Here is a 24,634-nt window from a genome sequence, read left to right on the forward strand (position 1 = left end):
ATTTTATAAAGTATTCAAAATGTTACAATATTACGTAAATTATAGTATTTTATAGCTCATATATTATATTGGCTTTTTAAGGACCGCTAGAACGGTTATTATCGGGTGTAGAATTGCCTAGGAGAGGGATGAAATTGGAGATCGCATGTTATTAAATAAAGCGCATTCGTTTATGTTGTTGCAGAATTGACATTGGTTTGACTTTGTTTGGAGGAATTTGTTGGCATGGGTCAATCTGGTATTCGTAGTGTTATGGATTTGGTTTGCTAGATTCGCGGTAATTATATAATGGGCGATACCAAGCCGGTTTGTATTTGTGTTTTTGTACCAGCTGGACGTTAAATTGATCAGTTTGAAATACTTCCTCACTAACTGATTCAAAAGTCTGCAAGTTAACCGCTTCAGTCGGCCAACCGCCAGGTGGCAATGCTGCGCAACAGCTGTTTCTGCTATCGGACCGCCGCTCTCCCGGTTATCGAAAGAGAGCTGCAGCTACAACAAAAAAGCGTAACTCTCGGATCTCGTAAATTTATAAGAAATTTAATTATTCAACCCGCCAGCGGTCGACTGCAATCGAATTAAATTAGCCCGGGGTGTGCGACTAACACATGTGGGCCACTGCGAGTTGATGGATATCGAGATTCCCCAAGAATTGGCCACAATCACCGCGAAAAAGCTCAAATTCTCCGCGCGGTGTGTGTAGTAAAAGCAAATCGTAAATCGTAAATCGTACAGCGAATGCGTGTGCGTGTGGTGGTGCTACTATTCTGCATATACGTATACTTTAGGGTGGTGCGGGCCGTGGTGCTGCAGTGCATCCATGTACGCTTCGATGTGGCGGCATTTTGATGACGAAATTATTTTTGGATAAGTGCTTGATGAGAGTGGCCATCATCAGTGGAGTGGAGTCATCACCATCACCACCATCGTCAGCAGAATGGAAAGCGAGCGGCTGCGAATCACGCTGGACAGCGCGGATCGGGTTTACTTCGCAGGCGACGTAATTCGCGGCGAGATCTGGATGAACGTGAACAAGCGCACCAAAATACGCGGTAAGTGGCAGTAGTCGAGCATACCCTGCCGTTTCCTGGCAGGCATATCTCAAAGCCCGGCTTGCATCATCCGTGACTCAGGCCGCTTTAGACACGCAGAGAAATAATGTCTAATATGCGTTTGCCATTTGACTACATTTAAAACCTTTATATTGCATGTTGGGCTCTTAGTTTATGTTAAATGGTATTGTTTACATGAAATCGTATCACCAAAAAAATTTCGCTTAGATTGACTTATCTAGTATAAACAAATGTGGTTTTCAACACAATTGGCCAACATGTACTCCACAATTCGAAATGTGTTTCTGTTTTGTCAGCGGTTTTTAACCCATTGTCCGCCCGATGGCCAGCTGGACTTTCGTTGCGGCCCCATTCGTATAAACAAAGAACTCCATCAGTTAACAAAGCACAGCGGCCATTTTATGGGGCTTCCTCCCCCTCCGCTCCAACGCAATGTCGAGATTCTTGCTCGCAAATTCCATCAATTGCCTTCGGCGCTCGCCTTTCATTCATCGATAAGCATTCAATTGCCGCCCGATGCATTTGCAATTGAATTTCTTTTCGTTCTTCACGACTCTTGAGTGCTGGCATTTGTTTCAGGAAATGCCAAACCAAACGCACCGCGCGGGTGCGAGCGAGAGGGCAGAGGGTGCGGGCATGTGCGAAGAGAGGCGCACTCAGTTGGCGTGCCGAAAATGCCGTAATATGGGGCCAAGCGCAAAGTCAGGTCTAAATGACAAAGAGAGAGAGGTGAGAACGCTCTCTCAGTACAGTGGGGGCAAAAGTAATTAAATAGTATTTAATTGTACTAACAGAGTATTTATTAGAGCCAAGAACAACTAAGGGCAAGATTATTTTAAATATTTATTATATTATTCTTGTATTATTAAGAAGTATAACTTTTAAACATGTGGATTTTAACATTTACTTTTACATATAATACAAACAAGTTTAAATCTAACCTAATTGTGCGCCCTTAACTGTCAAATAAAGCGCCTCTCTGTTGTGATTTGCCACTATACAGGTGTGCGTGAGAACAGCAGCTGGTTTGCTGCATGTGTGGGTATAAGAGCGCGAGAGTAAACGGGAGCGCCACACTATCCCACATCTTTTAGAGTTTAATGCGCTACGCGATAAAATTAAGGGCATTTGGGTGACATCAGGTGAAGCCATAAGTGTTGACTTCACGCATGGGGCCAAGTGTTTGTGGACGTTGTCTAAAAATAGATCGACGGCTGTCCGTTAACTGCCCCAAAAGTCAAAGTCGGCTGTTATGGCGTTATCAGCGCAAATATATATATATATATATGTATATACATATAACCAACGCGATTTATTATCAGAGCACAGAATACGAGTACAAAAATATGTTTATACAAAAAAGGGGGAGCTGCAAGACATGCTCATGAGGGGAATGATTTTTGTGGAAAAAGGAATACAAGACGACAGCTGCTACATTGTAAGGCTTCGCAATTACATTAATTATACGCCTGTTCCTTTTAACCGGCCCACAAACATACATATTACATACGTATTCATTTATATATATGTATATCTAAATATGTTATGCACTTAATTGAACACAGCAGTTTATCGTTAGTTTGTGCACATTGGATGTCATTTGGGGTGGTCTCCCCATTACGCATTTATGCGGTCGTTGAGGTAAAGCTCCATCCTCGGCCAGATCTCCTTGGTCTGTTTGCCCTTGAAAGTGGCAACCAGGCCCTTCTTTTCGTACCAGTCTATCACCGGATTCATCAGCTCATCGTAGAGCTGCAGTCGCTTGGCCACCACCTCTGGCTTGTCGTCTTCGCGTTGCGTCAGCGGCTCCCCCGTCACATCATCCCTGCCAGGCACCTTGGGATCCTGGAACCCTATGTTGTACACCCTGCCGGAGGGCGCATGGATCCAGCGATTCCTGACCCGGTCGATAATCACATCATGTGGAATGTCCAGCGTGATCACGGCATCGATTTGCTCGCGGGCGGCCAGTGCCTCGGCCTGGGCAATATTGCGCGGGAATCCGTCCAGAATGTACGACCTGTTGCCCACCTCGGTTATCCGGGCCAGCGTCGTCTTGGTCACAATGCTATCGGGCACCAGTTGACCCTCGGCAATGTACTGCTTCGCCTTTTTACCAAGATCCGTGTTCTTCATGATGTTCTGGCGCAGGATGTCGCCCGTGGAGATGTGCACGCATCCATGGTTCTTGCAGATCAGTGTCGAAATAGTTCCTTTGCCCGAACCGGGGGCTCCGATTATCACAGCCCGAAAGATTTTCGTGTACATTTCTGGGCTCTAGTTCCTCAACCTCTCCTTGAGCTGCAAGACAAAAAATTATTTATTATTAGGTACAGGAATATATTTACTATGATATGATAGAAAATGAGATATCGGTTTATCTATTCAATAAAGAGCTGTTTTTTGATTTAGGGTCAATAACTCATTATCTAGGCTGTAAAACCGAAATTATTCCAGTTGACCATATGCGACTACTTCTATGGGCGCGATAAGATTACCTAGCACGCCACAATTGTTTGATACAAAGGTGATGAAGGTTATAGTTTTTGCTATAGCTTATGTGTTTTATGACTAATCACGGGGATCATGTCAAAGATTCCATTCAATTTGCGACCACCCACTGCAATAAAAAACCACTGCGAAATATAACCCTAAATCACTTGTCAGCTGTTGTGCCCGTGAACCAACATGCCACATGGCAACAAGTGTAGCGCACACACTTCAAAGAGCGCCACCAGCAGCAACAACAACAACAACAAACAGGAGAGACAAGCGTGGCTTTTCAGCCTTATGTTCTTTGTCTTCATGTATAACCAGATATTGTTGTTGTTGTCGCCCGCTTATCGTCCAAAGTCCGCACGGAAAATTATAGACACTATACGTATATATACATATGTATGTGTTTAGTGTTAAAACCGCGCGTGTTGAGTTGTTTTTCCGCAATTCTGCATTTCTGCACTGCACGCGGCCTTGCACTTTTACTGGCGGCTTTCATTGTTATATAAATTAGCAGCTGGTAAAACCACCTCCTTTCTGCATTTCACACTTACACGGCACCTTGGTTTCTGGGAAAAATTTTGGGTGTCCGCCGACGTATCTCGGTAGCAATTCTCGCCCGCGTACTAATTTGTGCGATAACTTGTCGCCGTAAGTATTCTAATTTCGTGTCCGCAGCTGCGGCGTCCGAATTGTGTTTTTTCTTATTTTTTGTTTGTTCCGCTTCTGCCGGCTGGCGAATATCAAATGAAACAAGTCGTTATCTTTTTCGTGTTTGCTTGATGCTTGTTGTTTAGCTTCCAGGCTTGGCTCTCTCGCCCTCGCTCTCGCTCTCTCAGGAGCCCCAACCAACAGCCGGTTGTTCGTCCCCTCTTTTACCTCTCGCGCTCTCTCTGTTTCGCTCACTGCGAAAGTGCAGCGTGCAGTGATGGTGAGGGGCACTGGGGGGATAGATATTGCGCTCTCCGATTTTGGGGCTCTCTCTCACACTCACTTTGCGTCGCTTGGAAGTGATTGCAGTTTGGACTTAGTTCCTTCCATATGCAAAATCTGTGATATCTGAAATACAAAAATGCCAAACTAGTTTTTTTTAGCTTTGTATGTTCTTATCTTAATATTGATTAATTTCGCAAAGGTACTCGATTCATATACTTACATGTGTAATTTATTTGTCACTAAAAAATATTTTTTTATATAATTACACTTAAACTTTTTTTTGTTAGATACATATTCGAAGCTTCTCTGAATATTTGTTATATTTTATTAACATCATTACAACTTTTTTTTTCAATAATTTCTTACTGTTAGGCATTTTATTTAGTCCATTTATTTTATCACAATAGTTATTTCAGTTTAATGCGAAAAAGTAATATTTAATAAACTTACCAATTTACTTATTCTCTGAAAAGAACTAATAATCGACTGATAGTTATTAGTTTGTAATAAATTCGCTTCGCAAGCTTCTTTATTTAGTGACCAAAGAACAATTGCCAAAGGGAGCGTTTCACAAGTTTGAATATCAAAATCAAATGTACGCTATCAGCTAAAACGAAACTTAAGACTCGTACTACGTGCAAGCGTTGAGGGGTCTACTCCTTGAGTTCCTTGGTTGCCTCAACGTGGCCCTGTTTCCGCTCCATCTGCGCCTCCTTGATCATCTTGTCCACCTGCTCCACCGTGGGCTCGGCATTGACCGCTGCTTTGCCGGCATCTCCTCCTTCATCAGCACTAACCTTCTTCGGCGGAGTAGGTGCCTTTTCATCCCTGCCATTTGGCTCCAGGGCGCGGGATACGCTGCGTGTATTGTGATTGTACCAGGAGTACTTGTTGCGATTCCCGGTACCGCGATCATGGCCCATACCCCTCGGTGGGTAGCGAGACTGATAGCGACGGGCACTCCGACTGCGTGAGCGAGAACGGCTTCGGGATCGACTGCGTCGATAGCGGGATGCCGGGGATGGTGTGCGACGAGGCACAAACGGTGAGGGAGTTCGACGTTTCGAAAGGGGCGAGGGCGAGCGCCTTGGCACGAAGGGCGATGGCGTCCTGCGACGATGAAAGGAGCGCGAACGGCGAGTTCGGCGATTACGATAGCGTCCAACGACAAAGCGATTTCCGTAACAGCGTGGAGTGGGGCTGCGCGAACGGGAGTAGCTGCGTCGGCGACGCGACCGTGATCGGCTTCTCGATCTGGACCTCGAGTCAGATCGCCGGCTCCTGTGCCGCGAACGCGAGCTCCTTCCACGCCGACGCGAGCGATGACGAGAGCGACTTCGCGAACGGCTCCTACTCCGGGAGCTGCTGCTCCGTCCACCCTTCAGTGGTTCCGCTGGCGCTGCTAGACGCAGCATTCCCAGCTTGTCCATCTGCAGCGGTCGCTTCTTGATCTGAAAGGAGAGCTTGGGCGACGGCTCCGGCGGTTTCTTTTGCTCCATAAACTTGGGCGCCGGAGGTGGCTGGCCGCCGTCAAAGCCAATAACGGTGGCCGCATGTCGCGATGTGCTGGGTCCCATGGTGTCAAAGTTAGATTTTTTCGATGGGACTATTGTTTTTTTCATTGGCGGCGGTGGTGGCGGTGACTCTCCTCCTCCTCCTCCTCCTCCTCCTGCTCCTCCTTCCTTTAGATAGGTCTTGATCTTGGCCTTGAGTTCCGCCTCGCTTCTGGTGCTGTTCATCAGCCTAAAAGAAACACAAACTGTGGTATTAACTCCGTATGTCATAATATTCAACAGCATTGACAACAAAACCGAATTATGCATCGCAGATTAGACCATCGACTAAGATGCAAATGCAAATTAAGTTCGGAAGTCTAGCTGAATTCCTGGTACATACTTGTCTTGCCTATCGCAGTGGGTTAAGCAGGGAGATCTCAAGAAAATGTATACTTATTGTGCGCAGTACATCTTTTGCTGCAAAACTCACCTGAAGGCCTCCTGGAAGTCCATCTTCTTAAGCAATTCCATGGGATCCTCCGTATCGGACTTGGTTCTGGACCTCCGTCGCTCCTTCTTGTCCTTTTTTTTCTTTCCCTTCTTTTTGGCCTTTTTGTGCTTGCTTGCGTCGCGCAGCAGCTTCCGCACACTCGACACGGTCTCGTCATCGTCCAGACGGAACTCATTCGCCTTTTGGGCATCAATGACGGCCAACTTTTCATCTCCCGTGTGTTTTTGGGCATAAAATGGCTGACTAATGTTTGACTTGGCTTTTCCAGCTACAATTGCGTATAAGTTATCGGTTTGAAGCGTGCAGGGGGAATAAAAACCGTGAATCAGTGCTGTTGTACTGACCCCGACATGTACTCACCCGAATCCTCGCATTCACTATCACTGGCACTCGATGAGGTGGACTCGTCCGAGGAGGGGCCACCGGTCAAGTTGATCGGCTCAGTGCTTATTCTATGCTTACCGTCTCCACTTCGCTGCAGTGCGTCCAAGGACTGGCGCGCCTCTTCGTGCTGTGGCAGCAGATTCAGGCAGTCGCTATAGGCCTTCACTGCCTCGGGTATGCGATTCTCCTCTTCGTAGCTGCGACCCAGAGCCACCAGGGTTTCGCCCATGTACTTGCGCGCGTTCACGTGATACTTGTTCAGGTTCAGTGCCTTCTCAAAGTCCTGCAGCCCTTTAAGAAAGCTGCCGCGATTCGCGTAAAGGGCACCGCGGGCCACCAGCCCCTCAACATTGCGCGGATCAATGTTTAATGCCTTGTTCAGGCACTGAAAGGCTTCGACCTGTTGGCCGTTCTTAAAGTGTTCGATGCCATCAGCCACGGAGCTGATCAACGGCCAATCAATGAAGGTGTTGGGTGCGATAGGGTGTGCGAATGATGGAATGATAAACACTCTCAAGGCTTAAGATCAATAGATAGACTTACCGGAAGGCCCACTGGGAGGCCTGCTTCTGTCGCAGCTCCGCGGCATTCTCCGCCTCCGGGAATCCCGCCCTTAGATGTGCCATCAGTGACAGATTCTCGCTTGGCTGCAAGCCGTTCAATTGGAACAGCAAATCGTAGTTTGGGTTTTCAAACTCCAAGGCTTTGTTTAGCTCATCCTCGTAGTGAGACGCAGATGGATGCTCCACGTTGTGGATTTTACTGCAGAGAAATCAGGATTAGCAGGATGGCAGTTGTTGCTTTAACGGGATGAGGACTCTTTACCGATAATACTTGGGCAACTCGTTGAGGTCGCAGAGACCAAACTTTAAATCCGGCGCCTTGTTGAACATGCCAATCATGTTCAGAGTGAGACGCTCGGTATCCGCAGATATGTTGTTGATCTCACAGCGCACGATGTCGTTCTGGGCGAAGCTACGCGGACTGCCCTGCTTGTCTAGTGGCAGGGGGCCCCAGTAGTCCTGCAGGATCACGGCCTATGGCAACAAATAGAGTTAATAGAGATTTAACTAGACAGCTAGAGGATTTGTCTTGCCAAAATGAGTTTTAGCAGGCATAAACTGCTTTTACCTTAATGGGAATGTCAGCCAAGTAGGCGCGCTTGGGCTCGGCAGTGCAAAGTGGCTTCACGATGAGACGGTTGCCGTTGGCCAACCTCGTCACCTGCGTGTAGATGATGTCGCCCTGTTTCAGGGCAGACAGGCGGTGCGCCCATCCCTTGCGCTTGTCCTTCACGTTGAGGAAGAACTCGAAGGGCGGCATCTGGGCCATGTATGTGTTGCCTGCAAGGAATAAACACAGCGGTTATCACTGACTACAGTTGACAGCCGTAAACCCACCTTGTGCCAGCACAGAGTCCTCCATGACATTGGCCACCAGGGTGCGATCATACAAATCGGTGGCCTTCCTGGCCAGAAACTGGTGCATCTTCAATCGCTTAGCCCGCTCCTGGAAGGTGAAGTACTTCTGGCGCTCCTGGTACACCCCATAGTTCACCTGGGTGAGCCCCATCACACGCAGGTCGTCCACGCCGCGCTCATCGTCCCAGATCTTCTGGAGCGGCTGGCCGTGGTAGCCCAGGGCATGGCCGATGTACTCGGTGTTCATCTTTGCAGCGAGGACCTCTCCGCCTCACAGCATTTAAAGATCAAGGTGTTTTAAAGGGCACAGGTTTTTCAAAACGCGATGCGGCAAAATCCGCACACGATTTAATTGGGCGAGAAAATGTCGGCACCGGTTTGCGTTGAATTTAACTGCGCGGACTGGGTTCCCAGACACTCGATGCTTTTGGAGCAGTTCACCCTTTCGATTGTCCTTAGTCACTACACAACAATTCGCTTTTTAAGAGTATATCAGGCATTTACAAAACGATTTTCTGATTGAATTGCTGCTGCAATGTGAAAAGTACGTGAAAATATCAATAGGCCCGTCCTCCCTGCCGCTTAGAATACCGAAACGCGTCTGAAAAATGTACAGAAAATGCACCCACACTATCGATAATATTGAGACTTGGCAACCCTGCTGTGGTGCTGGCACTGGCTAAGTGAAATGGGTGGCAGCGCTGCTAGGGATGGAATCTCCGCTAATTTAAATTTAAAACGTTTTAATTTTAATAAAATAAACTTCCCTTTCTTTTCAGCAATCAAGGTGCAGGTCACTGGCAAGGGAAAATGCAAGTGGATGGAGATCCTGCGCAAGAACTCGAACAACAACGAGTACTCCCGCAGCCTGTTCTACACGAGCAAGGAGGTGTACGAGCACAGCGAGACGCCTATGCCGGATTTCGAGCCGCGTGGCCTGGAACTCTCGCCCGGGGAGCACACGTTCATCTTCGAAGTGGCGCTGGGTCGCCAGCTGCCATCGAGTTTCAAGGGCAGCTATGGCGCCATCAAGTACAAGATGCGCGTGCTCATCCAGCGACCGTGGACCTTCGACGAGCGCCACACGATTCCGTTCACCGTGGTGAAGAACATGCCGCTGCAGCCATCACAACGCAGTATACCCAGTTCGCTGGAGAAGCAGGTGACCAAGACGATCAGTTTGTTCGGCACCAGACCGATCACCCTGCTGGCCCTTCTGCCGGAGGATTTTGCGGTGCGCGGCGAACCGCTTAGGATTTGCGCCACTGTGATCAACAACAGCACCACCGCCGTGGAGAAACTGCGCTTCACCGTCCTGCAGTACGTGACCTACTACAGCCATGTGCCACTGCGGGTGCAGAAGGTGGAGTGCATCGCGGTGGCCACCAAGGAGACGGGCTCGGTGCAGAAGAAGACCGAGCGGAGCTTCGCCCACGAGCTTCTGCTACCCGAAGGAGCTCAGCCCACGGATGAGCAGATGAGCGGCGTCATCACCATTGTATACGAGCTGCGTGTGGAGGCGGTGCTGCGGGGCTTCTTTAAGAACTTGATCCTCAATCTACCCTTCAAGGTGTACTCACAGGATACGTCGAATAGGCTGAGTTCACTGCGTCCGCCGCCACCTCCGCGGCCAAACGATGGACCACCTGGTCCTGATGCGGGCTCCGGCAATCCGTTTGAGCCCGCCCTGCCGGTCTACCCCTCACTGGACTCGTCCATTGGCTCGCCCTCGCACTCCTCGCAGTTCAGCGAGTGCAGCTCCATCAACTCGATAACCTCGGACTCCTCGGCGGCCACACTGAGTCCCGCCGTGGGCGGTGGAGCCAGTGGCATGGATATGTCCTACACCTCGGGCTCCCAGTCGTCGCAGTACGGCAGTCCCTCGGCCAGGGCTAGCTTGCGCAGCTCCAACGTGCCCTACATGCCCTACTCGTCCAGTCCGCTTATGGTGCAGTCGTATCCGCCACCCCACCTGCCCGCCTACCCGCTGCCGGAGTCGCCGCAGTACTCGCTCCTTGCCCTCACACCACCGCCGGCGGGAGTGGTCGCCGCACCGCCAGCAACAGCTGGTGGAGCAGCAGGCGGAGCACCGGGATACAGCCAACTGCCATCCACGTCGGCCTCAGCATCGTTCCTGCAGCCTCGCCAGGCGCCTGGAGCCCATGAGCTGCGTAAGTTGCTCCTCATTTACCGGTTGGCTGCAACCTTGCATCAAACAATAGTTTAGTATGTCTCCTTATATTCTCATATTTCTATTTTCAGCACCTTCCTATGAAGAGCTCTTCGGCCTGGCCAACGCTCCTCCGGGAACTCCAAAGTAGGGAGTGATAGACAGTCCTGAACAGCCACCCAGTTACGTCCAAGCTTTGCCTAGACATAGAGCTTCAGGTTTACTTTATAGTGTTACTGAGTATCAGAATATCGAATATCGAATATATCCTAGACCTCCTACGCTTCGAGCACAAACCATATGCAAATTGTGCACAATTCAAGTTATGTAATGATGTAGCACTTTCATTTACACCTCTGTTTGCACCGATTTTAAAACTCAGTTTGGATAAGGCAAATCGTTTTCCAGTCTGATATTATTTGGATATTTTTTTATACACCTTGATATTGCAGCACGAAATTTCACTTACATATTATTTAACAAATTATAACACATATTGCGTAAAGTGTTTATATAAATAGTTGAATTTATAAACTGGTTAAATTCTTTCGCGATAACTTGACAATAATTTGATTCGTTTATTTGCCTTGTCCTTAATAATTTGAATTTAAACTTTAAAAAACTAAATAGCGAAAACATTTGAAGGCCTATTATATAGTTGCGAAGTAGACCGAATTCCAAGCGAAAACAACCAATTACTTTTTGATAGGTATACATATTATACACGAACAAATTCAAAATGAGTTAAAAATATGAAATTGTTTACCGAACTATTTAGGTAAAAACGAATTTTTTCTAATTTATTTATCTTTTGCAATCACGAGAATTTAACTTTCGAAAGTCTGTCTTCGGTTGAACTCGATTATCTAATACGTTTAGACAGCCAAACCTTGCGCATTTCTAAGAATTGAATCTTGCGAATTACTCAAAGACTCATGAGTATTTATGTCCTGCCCGCCCATTTATCTTCCATTTCTTATTTATATACATACATACGTCCAGCTCTCCAAAGATTCTGATGAAAACGGTTTATAGAACTAGTGTCTCAATGAAATTCTATACCAAAACAGGTCTAACATTACTATTTATTTCTCTCACTGCATTACGTGTTTAGCATTTAAGTACTTAAGCACAAATCGAATATGTTGAAGGATGTTTTGATGTCTCGTGGACGCGAAGACTCAATGAATCAATAAGCTTTAGTGCCTCTGTATGATGAACAAATCGAATGGTTATCGTTATGAAACACAAATGAACAATTTTTATACAAACATTACTGATAATCATCGTTTGAAAGCAATGTCAACTTTTAGTTTTAAGCGCACGAAAGTATATTATGTACGAACAAACGATTTCGTTGAGGTGCTTTACAAATCACTATTTTTGGATACCAACTTTTTGTTTTTCCTTTGAATTTAGTGCATGTGGACTAAATTTGAATATGATTTACACACACGAAAAACTGAATAAAATGTTAATATAATTACAAAAAGGAACGTGTTGGCTCTTTTAGATAATAATTGTATAGATGGATGTCCTTTTCAGCTATACTATTATTTGTGTATGCCTATTAGGTGTTGTTATAAGGAGGTCCTAAACTTTTTGGCTACTCCTTAAAATGGGGATTGTTGAAGCAGGTCATGTATGTAACTGCCTTCCAGCGATGGACAGCCCCTCAAAAAGGCGGACTCCTTGTACGTGCTAAATTACAATTTCAAGTGCTCGAGGGAAAGTGCGTTGCCGTCGCCCACGCAGCTACCTGTGTCTGCTGGACCTGTTTGGCTGGACAGGTGGGTAGTCAGGTGGGAGGTCAGGTGGGTGGCCAGGTGAACTGGGGAACGTGTTTGGCTTTTGTAACAAGTAACGGAAGTGTTAAGTCAGGTGTAATTGTTTTCTTTCATATTTTTTCCAGTTGCGGCTGTCGAGGGCGACAATTTAGTTTGCCCAACGGCGCTGGGGGAATCAGAGTAACCATAAATTATACTCCACATTGCGATGGGGCTGGCTGCCTTCGGGTGCTTTCGGTGCTCCATGGTGCTCCTTGGTGTTTCTGGTGTGCCGCATGAAAGGCATACATAAACAAAATTGTTAAATAATAGCGACATTTAGCGGAAGTGTAGTGCCTGCCGCATTCTGAAAACTTCAGCACGCGCGACAAACGATCGCGCTCCTTATTATTTTCCACAATTCACTCCCTCGCGTTTCCATTTCGTCAAATTATAGAGGTGCTAGAAGCGAACTCAGCTCACCCCACTTTCGGTGGGGTACTTAATGTCTTAATCGCTCTTGGGCTTAACTTCTATTTGACTTTCCAGCGGGGGTGGAAGGTTAATGATTTGTTGACCGATTTGAGGGCGGCATAGTGCAATTTGAGGCTTTGCTTTTCGGCACTGAACGCGCCACTAACTGACATTAAGTATGCGCCACGTGTGACACTGCCACTGCCCTGAAAACGGATTTAGATTGATAAACATGTGCGTGTGTACATGTTTTAAAGTGCTAAGAAATGTGAGCAGATGTATGGACGAGCTTAAAAAGTTTTAAATATAATTACCTAAAATTGTTTCATTTCTATTTGAGTAATGTACAACTTAAGATTTCAAGTAAGGGATTCCCCAATCCCATTTCCCATTCCAGAAAATTTGCAAGTTTCGCAGCCGTAATCAAAATGTAACTACCGAAAACTTTCTACCCATATGGTAAGAACGGACAATGATTGAGTTTTTATTAAAAGTCGAGCACACACGCCGGAGGATCCGCATCCCGTATCCTGGATGCCAAAAACCAAAGCCATCTGCGTCACCGAATCACTGGGAATTAGTTTATTCCACTGTCCGTCGAGACAGAAAGGTGGGGGAAATCGAAGGAAGGAAGCCAAAAGAGCATGTTAAAGAAGGCCGAGCACATGGCCTAATGCCAAATAACCAAATCAAAACTAATCAAGCAGAAGTTACTGCAACTGCCGCACAGCAGGTGGCATCCGATTTTCCAGGGAAAATCCCTTCCCAACCGGATGGGTGTGTTGATGTTGAATGGGGAGTGGGGAGTGGGGGATGGGTGTGCTGGCCACAGTGAAAATGGTTTTAAATTGCTGCCTGATTGTCTTTCAAGTTGGCCCCACACTTGTGGCGCTTTTGCTCCTTTTTGTCGCAGCAACCGTCTCTCGTCTCTCGACTGTGACTGAAATTTAATCAAGCGTTGAAATTTTTGCACGTACGTATTTCTATTTCTATTTCTATTTCTATCATATTCAATGGCCGCTCCAATTTCTGGCTTTGGTCACATGTGTGGCTCTCCGTCCGTCGTGGTCACAGTGGGTTCCGTTCCATTCCAACCCACTTCCTCATCCTCGTCCTCATCCGCGTTGATTTTTCCCCACTTGTGTGAATGCTCCCGCAACGAGCTCTGCGTTCGTTTTTGGGGCAACAGTTGCCAAAGACTGTGACCTCCGTTCCGTGCCCCATGCCTTGCCCCATTCCTTGCCCCATACAAGTAAGTAAGTATTTTTTTAGCTGGCCGCTTTATTAAGCTTTTTTGTTGCCTGGCCTGGCAGCCAGCTGTGACGGATTCGAGGAGTTGAAGTTTGTTTTCGTTTAGGGGTCCTTGTGCAGGGATTCCCTGGAAGGATGGTTAGTCATGCGATAATTAGCGGGAACATGTTATTACAGCAAACACAGGGGAATGTGCAGTACAAGGAGCCCATTATAATGTAATAAATTCAATTTTTAAAGCACACAACTAGTAAACTACCCTTTTGTGCAAAGTGCTAAACAGGGCGTTTATATTTCGGCTATTTTAATATAAAAATAATATCAGTTTCGAGACTTGAATGCATATTTATTTATGTGAACTTGATATTTGTTTAGCATAGTAATTTGTCACGTAACCATAAACGTGTAATAGCTGTTCTTTTATTATTAATATAGTTGCAGAGCGATCCTTTGGCGCTACTTATTGTGCTTACATATATTTATTGGAACGGAGCACAATTTCATTTATTTGCCACCGAAGTAGCAGCATCTCGACTTGGTTTTAATATCAATTTGACACAGTTGTTGGCCTCCACGTGCTGTTCACTTTTCTGTGCAGTTTGATTGCCCACCAGCCATGGTGGCAATTCAGCACCACCATGGCACCGCCACCACCACCACCAGCACCACCACACAATATGTTGCAATTTCTGTTAATTTCGTTATTGAGACACGTTCGCACGAACTGCGGGCGGGCACAGCTTTTCGCTCGAATTCCCTCTGCGGTGCCGGAGATGAACTGCAGCTGTCCGGCGGACGCAGAGGAATTTCGTAGGGAATGGGAATGGGAATGGGGATCGGGTTTGGAAGCGGGGTTTCCCATGCCCCAAACTAAAAACCAACTGATGGATGCCGGAGGAGCGAAGTTTATCCACTGGCCGATTGGCAAAAGAAGCCACAGCAAAAGCTTGCGGTGTGTGCATATAATTTGATATGCCGGCAAGCTAAAAAGTGGCCAAGAAAGAAATCCCCAACACAGCCAATTTCCAAACTGGCCAATAACCAATAGCCAATAGCCACTAGCCAGAGGCCACAACAAAGAACTCGAGTGCTGAGCAATTTATGAGAGGAGAGTTTAAGCAGCCGAATCAACTGGCTCTTTGCCAATTAATATGGCCTGTTATGGATCGAGCTAAGTCCATTTAAGTGTGAAATACTTAAAAAGCAATCGATGGCCTGTGGCTATGCATTTTAGCCACATGTGTTCATTATTTTTTTTCGGTTGTGTGCGGGTGGGGATTTCCCTAACGGTTTTCAATCAATTTCCCAACTGACTTTTAATTGACAATTAAAACACTTTCGGCGGCGGCGACTAGCATAACATTTTCTTTGATGATGTAACGCGGCAAATAAACAAATGCGCCACTTTTTGTGCACTTTCGCCAGCTGTGTGTGCGCTCAGTCAATAAATATGCAATTAATGTGCAAAAATCAACATAATCAAATTACGAGCGTTTGATTGGTTAAATTGAATTTATAATGATGGCCGAACCGTTTTCGCTCTTGGATAATCAGTTTAGCATTGTAATGCCAGAAAGTATTTGTATCTGTATCTGTGGCTCAATTCAAATTGTTCGCTAAACCAGAAACACGCATAAAAACACGAATTGCGAGCGGCTAGTTCGAGTATGTATGCAAATAGGTAAAACATTTATATGCATTAACACTTTAATCTGTGACAGGGCTGATTTTATACGCTCAATTGAATTAAAGATATTTGCTGAAAACAATTTTCAGCACAAAAAAGAAAAAGCAAATAGCAATATTTATGTAATGAATGTCTCGTTTTACCCGCAATCCAATTCGAATTTATTGCACTTAACTTGTGCAAAATGTTAACATTTAATCAAATCAAAACAAGCTAACCAACCCAATCTCATGCCCATATCTTTGGATAAAGCGGCAAAAAACGCAATAAATATTTGATTGGTTTTTATGGCGGAAAAAAGCGAAAAATGCAAATAAAAGTAAATAAAAACATATGCATATAATTAGTAGCGAGCTAAAAGTTTGATTTGACCAGCAAAATTAAACGATGAAATGGAATCGGCATGGAATAAAATCAATTTTGCACTGAGAATGAAATCGAGTCGAAAATCCAAGCAAATGCCATATGCAAGAAGCTACAGTAAGTCAAAATTTAGCAATTTACATAACTATTTAATGATATTAAGCAAATATTTCTAGCTTTATTTGGTAATATGTAAACTTAGCTCCCACAAATTCTTTTGTAGATCAGTGAATTATATGAATATTAGAATTGTTGTTAAATGTCAGTACGTTTAATTTGTCTGCTCAACGCAAAAAGCAAATATTTAGCAACAAATACGTTATACTAAAAATTTGTTTAATATCGTTAGATGCGTTGGCGGAAACTGCTGCAAATAAGTGGGATAACTAGCCGCAGGACGAAAATCGAAGGTGAAATTCAAGAGATGGAGAAGACAAGCAAATCAAATTAGATCGGAATGTTCCGGTATGCCAGGTAGAGGGAAAAAATACTTTTCGACCAACGAAACCAGTGGGTCCAAGGCCCAGTCGGCCACATTTCTGTGGTTGTTGCCACTCTACCACTCCAAAGTGTCCTTGCCGGGCAAATATCCAAATTAATAATATGGCTATGGCTATACAAATACTCACAGTGCCCGGCGAAAGTTAACCGACGGTAGCAGTTGATTAGTCTGCCATGACAATGCCGAGGATTTTTCACATTCTATGTGCAAATTGATTCAATTATTGGCATTTAATTAAATGCAAATAGAAGCTGCCCACCTGCCCCCCCGCTCCTCTTCGCTTTTGCCCCTTCTGCGACCGCCAGTTTAAAGAACTTCATTAAAATGCCAGCCCACGACGAAGTGGAGCTGGAAACCAAAACCAAATATTTCGTTCATTTCATTTTGTCAAATTTAAATGCCCCTTGACAAAACCTTGCTCCACTCACCGCCACACGAACTGAATCCCCTAGATCTGCACTGAAAAAAATTGGGTTACAGACTTGTTAAGGGGCTCTTGAAATGCCAGAAAATTGCCAGAGTTAAATCTAAGAATATTATTAAGTTGCAAATGTTTTTAATATTTATTCAAATGATTATATTATAATAGTATTATAAATGAAGTTTAAGCTTATGTGTAAGTGTAAAATGATGTAACTTAAGACGTTTAATATCTGCTTGCTTAAAAGGTTACTTTTCAAATAATCCTATGGAAGTACATCATATTTTTTCATCGTGTAGTTCTTAGCCCATGTAATTGTTGTCCGTCTGGAGCAGCCCTGCAGTTATTTGCATTCAAATCGCAATTTTTGTCTCATTAGAAAGTGCGCGAGGGGAGTGGCAGTAGGGAGATGGGAGTAGGGAGTGGAAGTACGGAGTAGGCAGTGATGGGAAATAGGGATTTGGGAGCAGGGAAAGAGCCTGGCCATCACATTCCTGGCCCTCGAACATTCAGACATTGTCAGCGTGGCGAACGACGCTTAAGTGTCCCAAAGTTGTGCCGGCCACAGAGCTAAATGAATGCCAACAAGTCGAGTTTGTCGGCAAAGGGGGCTGGGTTGCCATGGGGGTAGACTATAGTGGTTGTAGGGGGGAAGGGGGGTTCTCTGCAGCGGAGAGTGACAAGCCAGTCGTTATCGCCCCAGGGCTTTAGCTTAATTTCACTTCAATTTTCATTGTACAATTTTCGCATTTTTCGATATGTTTCCAAGGAGTTCTGGGGGGCAACTTTCGAGGGGGTTCTGGCTGAATGGCCGGGCTAAGGGTTGCTGCTCTGCAAACTGATATTGCCTTTTAAGTAAATCAATATCAAATGCCTGGGATTTAAGTTTGCCCAGTCACAGTGAAAAGGAACCGACGATTTTGTTCAGGGAGTTCATACTCTTACGCAAGCTATATTTAAAATCGGGAACGATAACAGCCAGTAATTTATATGTTTCAGTAGAGGTTTAACTAAAAATCACAATAAATAATAAACTTAATAAACTAGATTTAATTAAAGGGATATAAGCACCCACAGCTACGTATCTTTATATTGTATAGTTCAATCATGTAGTATGCATATTAAGTTCGATGTAAGACTTAATTTTAAAGCTGAATTGAATATCTACTTAGTTATTCCCTGAAGCAAGTGAATTAAGATCTCCATTAGATTGCATGTACCCCTTGGACAAATTACAAAATGGAGCAGCTAAAACGACTGTTGCCGCTGGCTTCATCAAGCAAATTTTGCGATGATGAATGGGAAAAAAAATTCGTCCAATTTCTTGGCTTTTTTGTTCTTGCTTTGCGGTATTTACGTGAAAGTATACTTTATGTGAGCGCTTTTAATTTTGCAAAGTGAAAAGCAAATTTGTCACATTTTCCCGCTTTTCGCTTTTCACATTCTGTTATTGGATTGAGCCGCATTTGATGAGGCTGCGGTTTCCGAGGGTCGAGCCCCAAGGAGTGGGATCAAGTCGTAGCGGGGTTAATGTTAATGCTAATAAATTATACGACAGCCTTCAAATTGAAATCCAGCGCAGACAACTCAAACGAATTTAATTGAAAAACTGTTTTCGCCGCTCCGCGCGTTTTGCATATAAATCAGTGAAAACGAGGGGCGGCGCCCGCTGCAACAGCTCCACCAAAGAGGGGGGTAGTTGCTGAATAGCTGGGTGCTTTTACCACCGCCCAAGCCCACTCCAATCCATTTCATACCATACCATACTACCATGCCATCCAATCCAATCCAATCCGATTCAGATCCCGATGTCCAGGGCAAAATCGCGGCTAGTTAGACGCTCGAAGCTCACAGGCTCGCGTATTCTGCATTTGGGCGAACAAACGCGACTCGCACAGGTCACTGCGTATCCAGAGCACACTGTGCAGTGCACTGAAAAAAAAATAAGCCAACTGGCCATGCAATGACAAATTGCAGATCAGTCTGCTTCGTTTGTAGGCCATTTGTCTGTGACTCAACTAGAATCAGCTAAAAGTCGGCCAGCACATATAAACATTCACATTTTCCATCTTAAGCTGATCTTAATTGTTTCTAGTGTACTTGCGTTAGTGCTCTAGTGTGCCTGTGTGTGTAACGACTGCCACGCCTCGTTCATGTAAAGTTGCCGGGCTCTTTCAATTAGTAATTTGTCAGCTGAACTCGGTGCTCAGGCCATGCAAATTATTCTCTAAAAATATATGTATGTATAAATTTATACAAAAATCCTCACTAGAATGCGTCTATACAAATCTGTTGTAATTCAATTATAAACTAGAAAAACGGAAATAAAAATATATAGGCACACATATAAACATTTCCATAAACTCAATGTCCCCGTGCCTGATATTTGCAATTTGTATTTATTTTTTTTTGTTGAGTTATTGCTGCAGATGCATGAACAAGTCAAATATGCAGGGATTTAATTAAAAACCTCCCACAAAGCTGCGATTTTTTAATTTTGTGCCATCCTGCAGGATGTTGTATAAATTGGCATGACTGCTGACTTTATTCAATTTCTGTTTATAAGCTTTTCGAAGCATACGTTTTTTTCTTTTGAAAAAGACTGCTGCAGAAATTACTATATAGATTAATTAAGCTATCAGAAACTACGAGACTGACTTTCATAAGTTTTGTAATTTAAAGGCTAGAAATAATCTATGAATTAAGTTCGAAATGGTCATGATTATTTGAGCAGATGAGTATTTCTGGTAAGTGCTGAATAAAATGATCCAATTGAGTTAAAGCTTTGACTTTATTTTCGACTATCCATTAATAGCGAAAAACCCGCAGGAGTTGCTATTTTATTTTCTTTCTTATGCTTTGACTTCAATGTTGTTCTATGACTTCTCATGCCAATTTTCGGAACATTAGCAGCCTGACTTATTTAAAACTTATGTATAGTTGGCCCTGGCAATAGCTGAATTGCCGCTGGGTTGGCAATAATGCATATGCAACTCCATTGCCGTGTAGGCTTAGGCGGGCGTATCCGAGTGGAAAGGGGCGTGGCACCCGCCTGCCAGTAGTCAAACAATATAGCGTCGGAAGTAGCAAATAAAATTCAAATTTGTGCCAAAGAGTTTCGAGGCAAGAGAATTCACTATTTTCCAGCGTTCCCGTTCCCATGAGTTGATTTCAAAACGCTAATGTGTTCCGTGTGTGTGCAGCTGTGTGTGTGCGAGTGTAGGTGCGTGTGCATCTGCGTGCATCTGTGTGTGTGGAAAAGCGCTTTATGGGACTTCAACGTGTGTTGGCGGTAATAAATTTCCCCCCATCTCTCTTTCACTGCCTCCACCTCCACACCATTTGGGATTCTCATTTTGCATTTATTTCTGCTTCTATTGTATGCCTTCCGTGAATGTGTGTGTGCGAGAGTGTTTGTGTGCCTGCCATGTTGGGTGCAATATTATTATGCTAATTATCTTTTTGATATTTCAATTGAAATTACAGTGCACCTGCCGAGACTGCTGTGCCTCCAAAGCAGTGTTTAGTACTCTGGAAACTGAATTTGGACTCAACGGCTTGCTGCTAGATTTTAGTCAATATTTTTAGTCCATTTCCCACATATATCCAAAATACATCCGAGTTGTTAAGAAACAGCGTCTAATTTGAACAAGTAATTTGTAAATGTAAATTCCCTCATATATACTCTACTAATGGCGGTACACATTTAATGGCGGACTGAATAACGAAAAAATTATTGGATTTTGGCCACAGGACATTACCGACGAAAAGTGGAGCCGTTTGAATGGGCTCACCAATACGAATCAGTTGGGACTTTTGCGACCGAAATCGGGGCAGACTTTAATGGCACAAACGCAGCTGCTTATTAACAATAATTTCCCCAAATGTGCGGTTACGTTTAAGCCAACAAACGCCAAAAACGCCGGGCAGTAATAAAGCTCACTCGCGCCTCTCTGTGTGTGGGTATTTACAATTATTAACGTGTATGACACACACCCACGCACACACACACACACACACACACAGATAGGAGTATTTGGATCCCGGGAAGGATGAGCAAACATGAAGTGGTGGGCCAATACAACACGGTTTACACATATTCCCTCCGAAGCGAATGTGGCAACAAACAAGGCCAACAAATGTGCGAATGGCTGGTGATGGGGGGGTGGGGGTGGTGGTAATAAGGCAATGTGTGTGCGGTCCACATGAATAATGATAAATGGGTAAGTGCTCGGAATCTCCTGCTGTTGCTTTGGGCCTTTTGTTGGGCAATTAAATTAAACTTAACACTGCCAGTGGTCCAAACTGTATCCAAATGATACCATTCGCAGCAGCTGGTTTGTCAGTTGGCGTGCACGGGGGCGTGGCATTGGCCATCAGCAGTTAACGCAGCTAATTATAAGTATAGACTACTGGCTTAACGACGCTCCAGAGAGCGGACGGCTCAATTACATTTCAATAATAAATATCGGTGGCAAAATGCTGTTGTTTTTTCCCCACATCCTGCTGTTTCATGTTAATTACCCTGCGGCTTGGCGGTACATTTCAATTGGCAGAGTTTTGGCAGCAGATTGCTTCATTTGTAGGGAAGTTTTTAAATTTAGCTAGATCTGCAATCAAATCAAATTTACAGCCATTCATAATTTACATGCTCGACAATAAAGTCGCGTGCAATTAGAGGTAAATGCCGGAGTACTAAAGGTGTAATAATAATAAACTGGAGTCCAAGTATGGTAAGCATTAGTGTTAACTTATTTGGGCAACGAGTGCTCGCGCTTTATGTTTGGCAATAAAGGAGCACTCGACTCGGTGGCTGGGCCAGTTTTACGATCAGAATAGAGGTATAGAGTATGCTAAACAGCAGATCGTTAAGGAGTCATCGCCATGAAGGTAGCTGCACTTTGTGGGAGTAGTCCATTGCACATGCAATGGCAGGGGCCAAGGAGAACTTTACGGCTTACGGCTTACGGCTTACGGCTTACGGTTTTTGGCACGAAACACGGCACTCGTAATAATCATAAGTAATCTAAATTCACAGTTATGTATTGTCTGCCACCCGCATACACATACACAGTGCTGTATACCAATACCAAGCAAAAATAGGGACCGCTTTTTCGCTTCGTCTGAGTGCAATTGTAAAGTGCATGGTTTTATAGCATACTTTTTTGGGCTCCGTCTTCGTGCCTGCCTCGTTTTTTGGTTACTTGCCATTTTTACTTCTGGCCAAAACACAAAAGTGTAATTCACATTTATGCTGATGATAATGATAATTGCCAATGTTGATTCGTTGCCATCCTGCGCCTGCCCAGCAATGGAGCTCTACTTTGTTGTCCTGCACTGCCGGGCGTTCTTGTTTTTAATTAATTAATTTCCATTTTATTATGTAGCTATTTTTGACCATTATTATTTCATTGCCATTCAGCCGCAACGTTTTTTAAGCCATCGCTGTTTGTGTTTGCTTGTTTTCAGTCCGAGCTCGACATATGTGTTTATTTTTCCGGTTTCCGTTGTCGCTCTCATTTTGTTTTTATCAAATTGATATGCGTACAATTTGCTGCATCAACTGCAACAAGATTGATTTAATTGGGGGATTTCTGATTTGTTAGGTGCAGTCCGTGCTGTCCCAACGATTTTCCATTCAGTCTGATTTTCTAGTTGGCCCGAAAGCGCGAAAGGATATCTGGGAATTCGCATTCGCAGCGCATTATTCTCGCTTCCATGCAGGAGTGTGTTCAATTTTTTATGAATTTTGATTTGCCATAGAATCTCTCTTTACGCATTATTCTTAATTATAATACATGCGAGCACAAACACAAAGGCCGTCGCCAGTGATGTTTTCTGGCTGAAAAAGTAACATAATTTATGCAGTTTGTTTTGACAACTTTAATATGATTTAAACGGACAAGAATCCGGATAGCTGCTGCAGACTCGCTCACCTTTCGGTGACATTTATTATATGGCAAAGTGCAGTTGGAAAACAAGTTGCAGGCCAAATAAATTGAAGCGCATTAAATTAAGTTGCTCAAAAGAAGTCCTAAATAAATAGTTGCCAATTTATCGGGCATGGAAATAAATAATGCATTCAGCTTAGACCAAACCGGAGGCTCTAGAACGGCTCAAAGAAGCAAGGGGCGCAGGATATAACGAAGTTTTAGCCACTTTGAGTGCCACAATGCAGCAGCAGCAGCAGCAGCCAAAACCGAAGTTAAACAAGCAAATTAACATTTTAAACACACTGCCAAAACGAATCCATGCAGCACACAATTCCATGTTCATTTACTGCTGCCTTTGCTGGCTTTGCTCTTCACCTCTTCAGCTCTTCAGCTCTTGTGAGCTTTTGTTTGAGTTTGTTTTGCCACTGCATCTGTATCTGCTGTATTTGCAACTGCAACTGTTACTGCATTTGTATCTGCATCTAAGCCCTGTCTGTGTCTGTGTCTGTGTCGGTGACTGTTTCTGTTTCTGTTTCTGTTTACCCTTGCCAGTCAAAGGGTCTCGTTAAAGGCAGGCGGCTAAAATATTTGCTTAGTTTTAACGTTAATGGAAATTTAATGCAGTCATATAAATCTTTGGCTGCCAGTTAGTGCAGTTCTATAAATTCGCAGGTGCATTACAATTCGACAGAATAAATAGTTTTTCAGCTTAATTGTTCCTCAATATTCCCACGGAATGTGGCTTCAGTAAAGTAGAACTTAAATACACTCAGTTGTTTGCTTTAAAACAATGGCGCGCTGAGAAACTTAACTTGGTAAATATTGAATGTACAGATTTCGCATACGCAGTGTGGCACCTCTAGATGCTGCCCACTTTGCCGACTGCTTCTTTCTACCAACATAATTAAAATTGCGGTTGAATTATATATTGCACCTGTGGCGGTCGACCGCAGCTATGTCCTCTGAGCTCGGCAAACGATGCGCACATTGCCGCCCGTGTGAAGTCCTGCGGTTTTTCCACGGCACTTTAAAATCACCACCCCTCCCCCTCCCCACCCATTGGAGGCTGGGAGGAAAAACAACAAGTTAAAGTTGTCTGCCAGCTCCATTTTGGGCGTATAAATTTTAAGTGCAACACATTAACAAGCCCTGCAAGTTGCAACCCGCAGCGCAGGGGCGAGCATCTAGCACGCAGCTGCCGCTGCTCTTAGTGCCACTTGCAACATATGGCAGTCGTGTTATAATTGCCACCGCCTCGGGGGAAGTGCCAAAGGTGCCACTCGGGCCAGGCCGGAGTCGTGCAAAACTTCACCAAAAATTACTTTCCATACAGCAACTGAGCCTGGCCCTTTTATTTTCGCCTTATTTTTAAAGCCAACTTTCCTGCTGTGGCCGTTAAAATGGCCTCCTTATTTGGCTCGCTTCAACCTGAGCAAGTTCAGGCCACGCCCACTGGTGACTTACATTGCAGCGAGCAATTGTCGCGGTTGGAAATACCCTGTAAGAGGGTTATCTCGCACCGGGCACATCTGTTCTTCTTAAAATAGATACAGACTCGTAATGGAATGAAGCAGCCCTTATTCACACACGATGATTGGGAGAAACTTTACTTTCTTTAAAGATTTTCGATTATTTTTAAGAAGAACTTCAATTTGTCCAACAGAAACGGCAGCTTTTCTAACCTTTGTTATCTACAAATATATATCCATCATTTACAATGTATATTTAAAGAGCATTTTTCATCCGCTCT

The 24,634-nt window shown here is 44.4% G+C and overlaps 3 protein-coding genes across 6 annotated transcripts; 1 reads left to right on the forward strand and 2 right to left on the reverse strand.

Moving 5' to 3' along the window:
* Positions 1–487: 487 nt before the first annotated feature.
* On the forward strand, positions 488–10,715 carry LOC120450942 (arrestin domain-containing protein 17). Its single transcript, XM_039634211.2, has 3 exons — positions 488–1,052; positions 9,097–10,488; positions 10,580–10,715. The coding sequence occupies exons 1-3, from the start codon at positions 938–940 to the stop codon at positions 10,636–10,638; spliced, it is 1,566 nt and encodes a 521-aa protein (XP_039490145.1). The 5' UTR covers positions 488–937; the 3' UTR covers positions 10,639–10,715.
* Positions 2,324–7,571, reverse strand: LOC120450943 (GTP:AMP phosphotransferase AK3, mitochondrial). 3 transcript variants are annotated; one of them, XM_039634214.1, is made up of 2 exons: positions 7,440–7,571; positions 2,324–3,374 (listed from the first exon to the last, which is right to left on the reverse strand). In XM_039634214.1, the coding sequence occupies exon 2, from the start codon at positions 3,339–3,341 to the stop codon at positions 2,691–2,693; it is 651 nt and encodes a 216-aa protein (XP_039490148.1). In that variant the 5' UTR covers positions 3,342–3,374; positions 7,440–7,571; the 3' UTR covers positions 2,324–2,690. The 3 variants fall into 3 exon arrangements, with proteins under 3 accessions (XP_039490148.1, XP_039490147.1, XP_039490146.1); XM_039634213.2 differs by lacking the exon at positions 7,440–7,571 and adding an exon at positions 4,131–4,660; XM_039634212.1 differs by lacking the exon at positions 7,440–7,571 and adding an exon at positions 4,124–4,657.
* Positions 5,002–8,920, reverse strand: LOC120450941 (tetratricopeptide repeat protein 14 homolog). Of its 2 annotated transcripts, none has more exons than XM_039634209.2 (7): positions 8,297–8,919; positions 8,028–8,239; positions 7,722–7,933; positions 7,440–7,658; positions 6,873–7,339; positions 6,492–6,780; positions 5,002–6,248 (listed from the first exon to the last, which is right to left on the reverse strand). In XM_039634209.2, the coding sequence occupies exons 1-7, from the start codon at positions 8,562–8,564 to the stop codon at positions 5,159–5,161; spliced, it is 2,757 nt and encodes a 918-aa protein (XP_039490143.1). In that variant the 5' UTR covers positions 8,565–8,919; the 3' UTR covers positions 5,002–5,158. The 2 variants fall into 2 exon arrangements, with proteins under 2 accessions (XP_039490143.1, XP_039490144.1); XM_039634210.2 differs by lacking the exon at positions 5,002–6,248 and adding an exon at positions 6,350–6,410 and having other exon boundaries at positions 8,297–8,920.
* Positions 10,716–24,634: the final 13,919 nt, after the last annotated feature.

Source organism: Drosophila santomea, chromosome 3R (genome assembly GCF_016746245.2).
Source record: "Drosophila santomea strain STO CAGO 1482 chromosome 3R, Prin_Dsan_1.1, whole genome shotgun sequence".
Taxonomy (NCBI): domain Eukaryota; kingdom Metazoa; phylum Arthropoda; class Insecta; order Diptera; family Drosophilidae; genus Drosophila; species Drosophila santomea.

Coding starts and splice junctions, on each gene's coding strand:
- LOC120450942 (XM_039634211.2), top strand. CDS start 938: ATGGAAAGCGAGCGGCTGCGAATCACGCTGGACAGCGCGGATCGGGTT. Junction 1,053..9,096: donor CAAGCGCACCAAAATACGCG/GTAAGTGGCAGT, acceptor CTTTCTTTTCAG/CAATCAAGGTGCAGGTCACT. Junction 10,489..10,579: donor GCCTGGAGCCCATGAGCTGC/GTAAGTTGCTCC, acceptor TTCTATTTTCAG/CACCTTCCTATGAAGAGCTC.
- LOC120450943 (XM_039634214.1), bottom strand. CDS start 3,341: ATGTACACGAAAATCTTTCGGGCTGTGATAATCGGAGCCCCCGGTTCG.
- LOC120450941 (XM_039634209.2), bottom strand. CDS start 8,564: ATGAACACCGAGTACATCGGCCATGCCCTGGGCTACCACGGCCAGCCG. Junction 6,781..6,872: donor TAGTGAATGCGAGGATTCGG/GTGAGTACATGT, acceptor ACGCAATTGTAG/CTGGAAAAGCCAAGTCAAAC. Junction 6,249..6,491: donor GACTTCCAGGAGGCCTTCAG/GTGAGTTTTGCA, acceptor TGTTTCTTTTAG/GCTGATGAACAGCACCAGAA.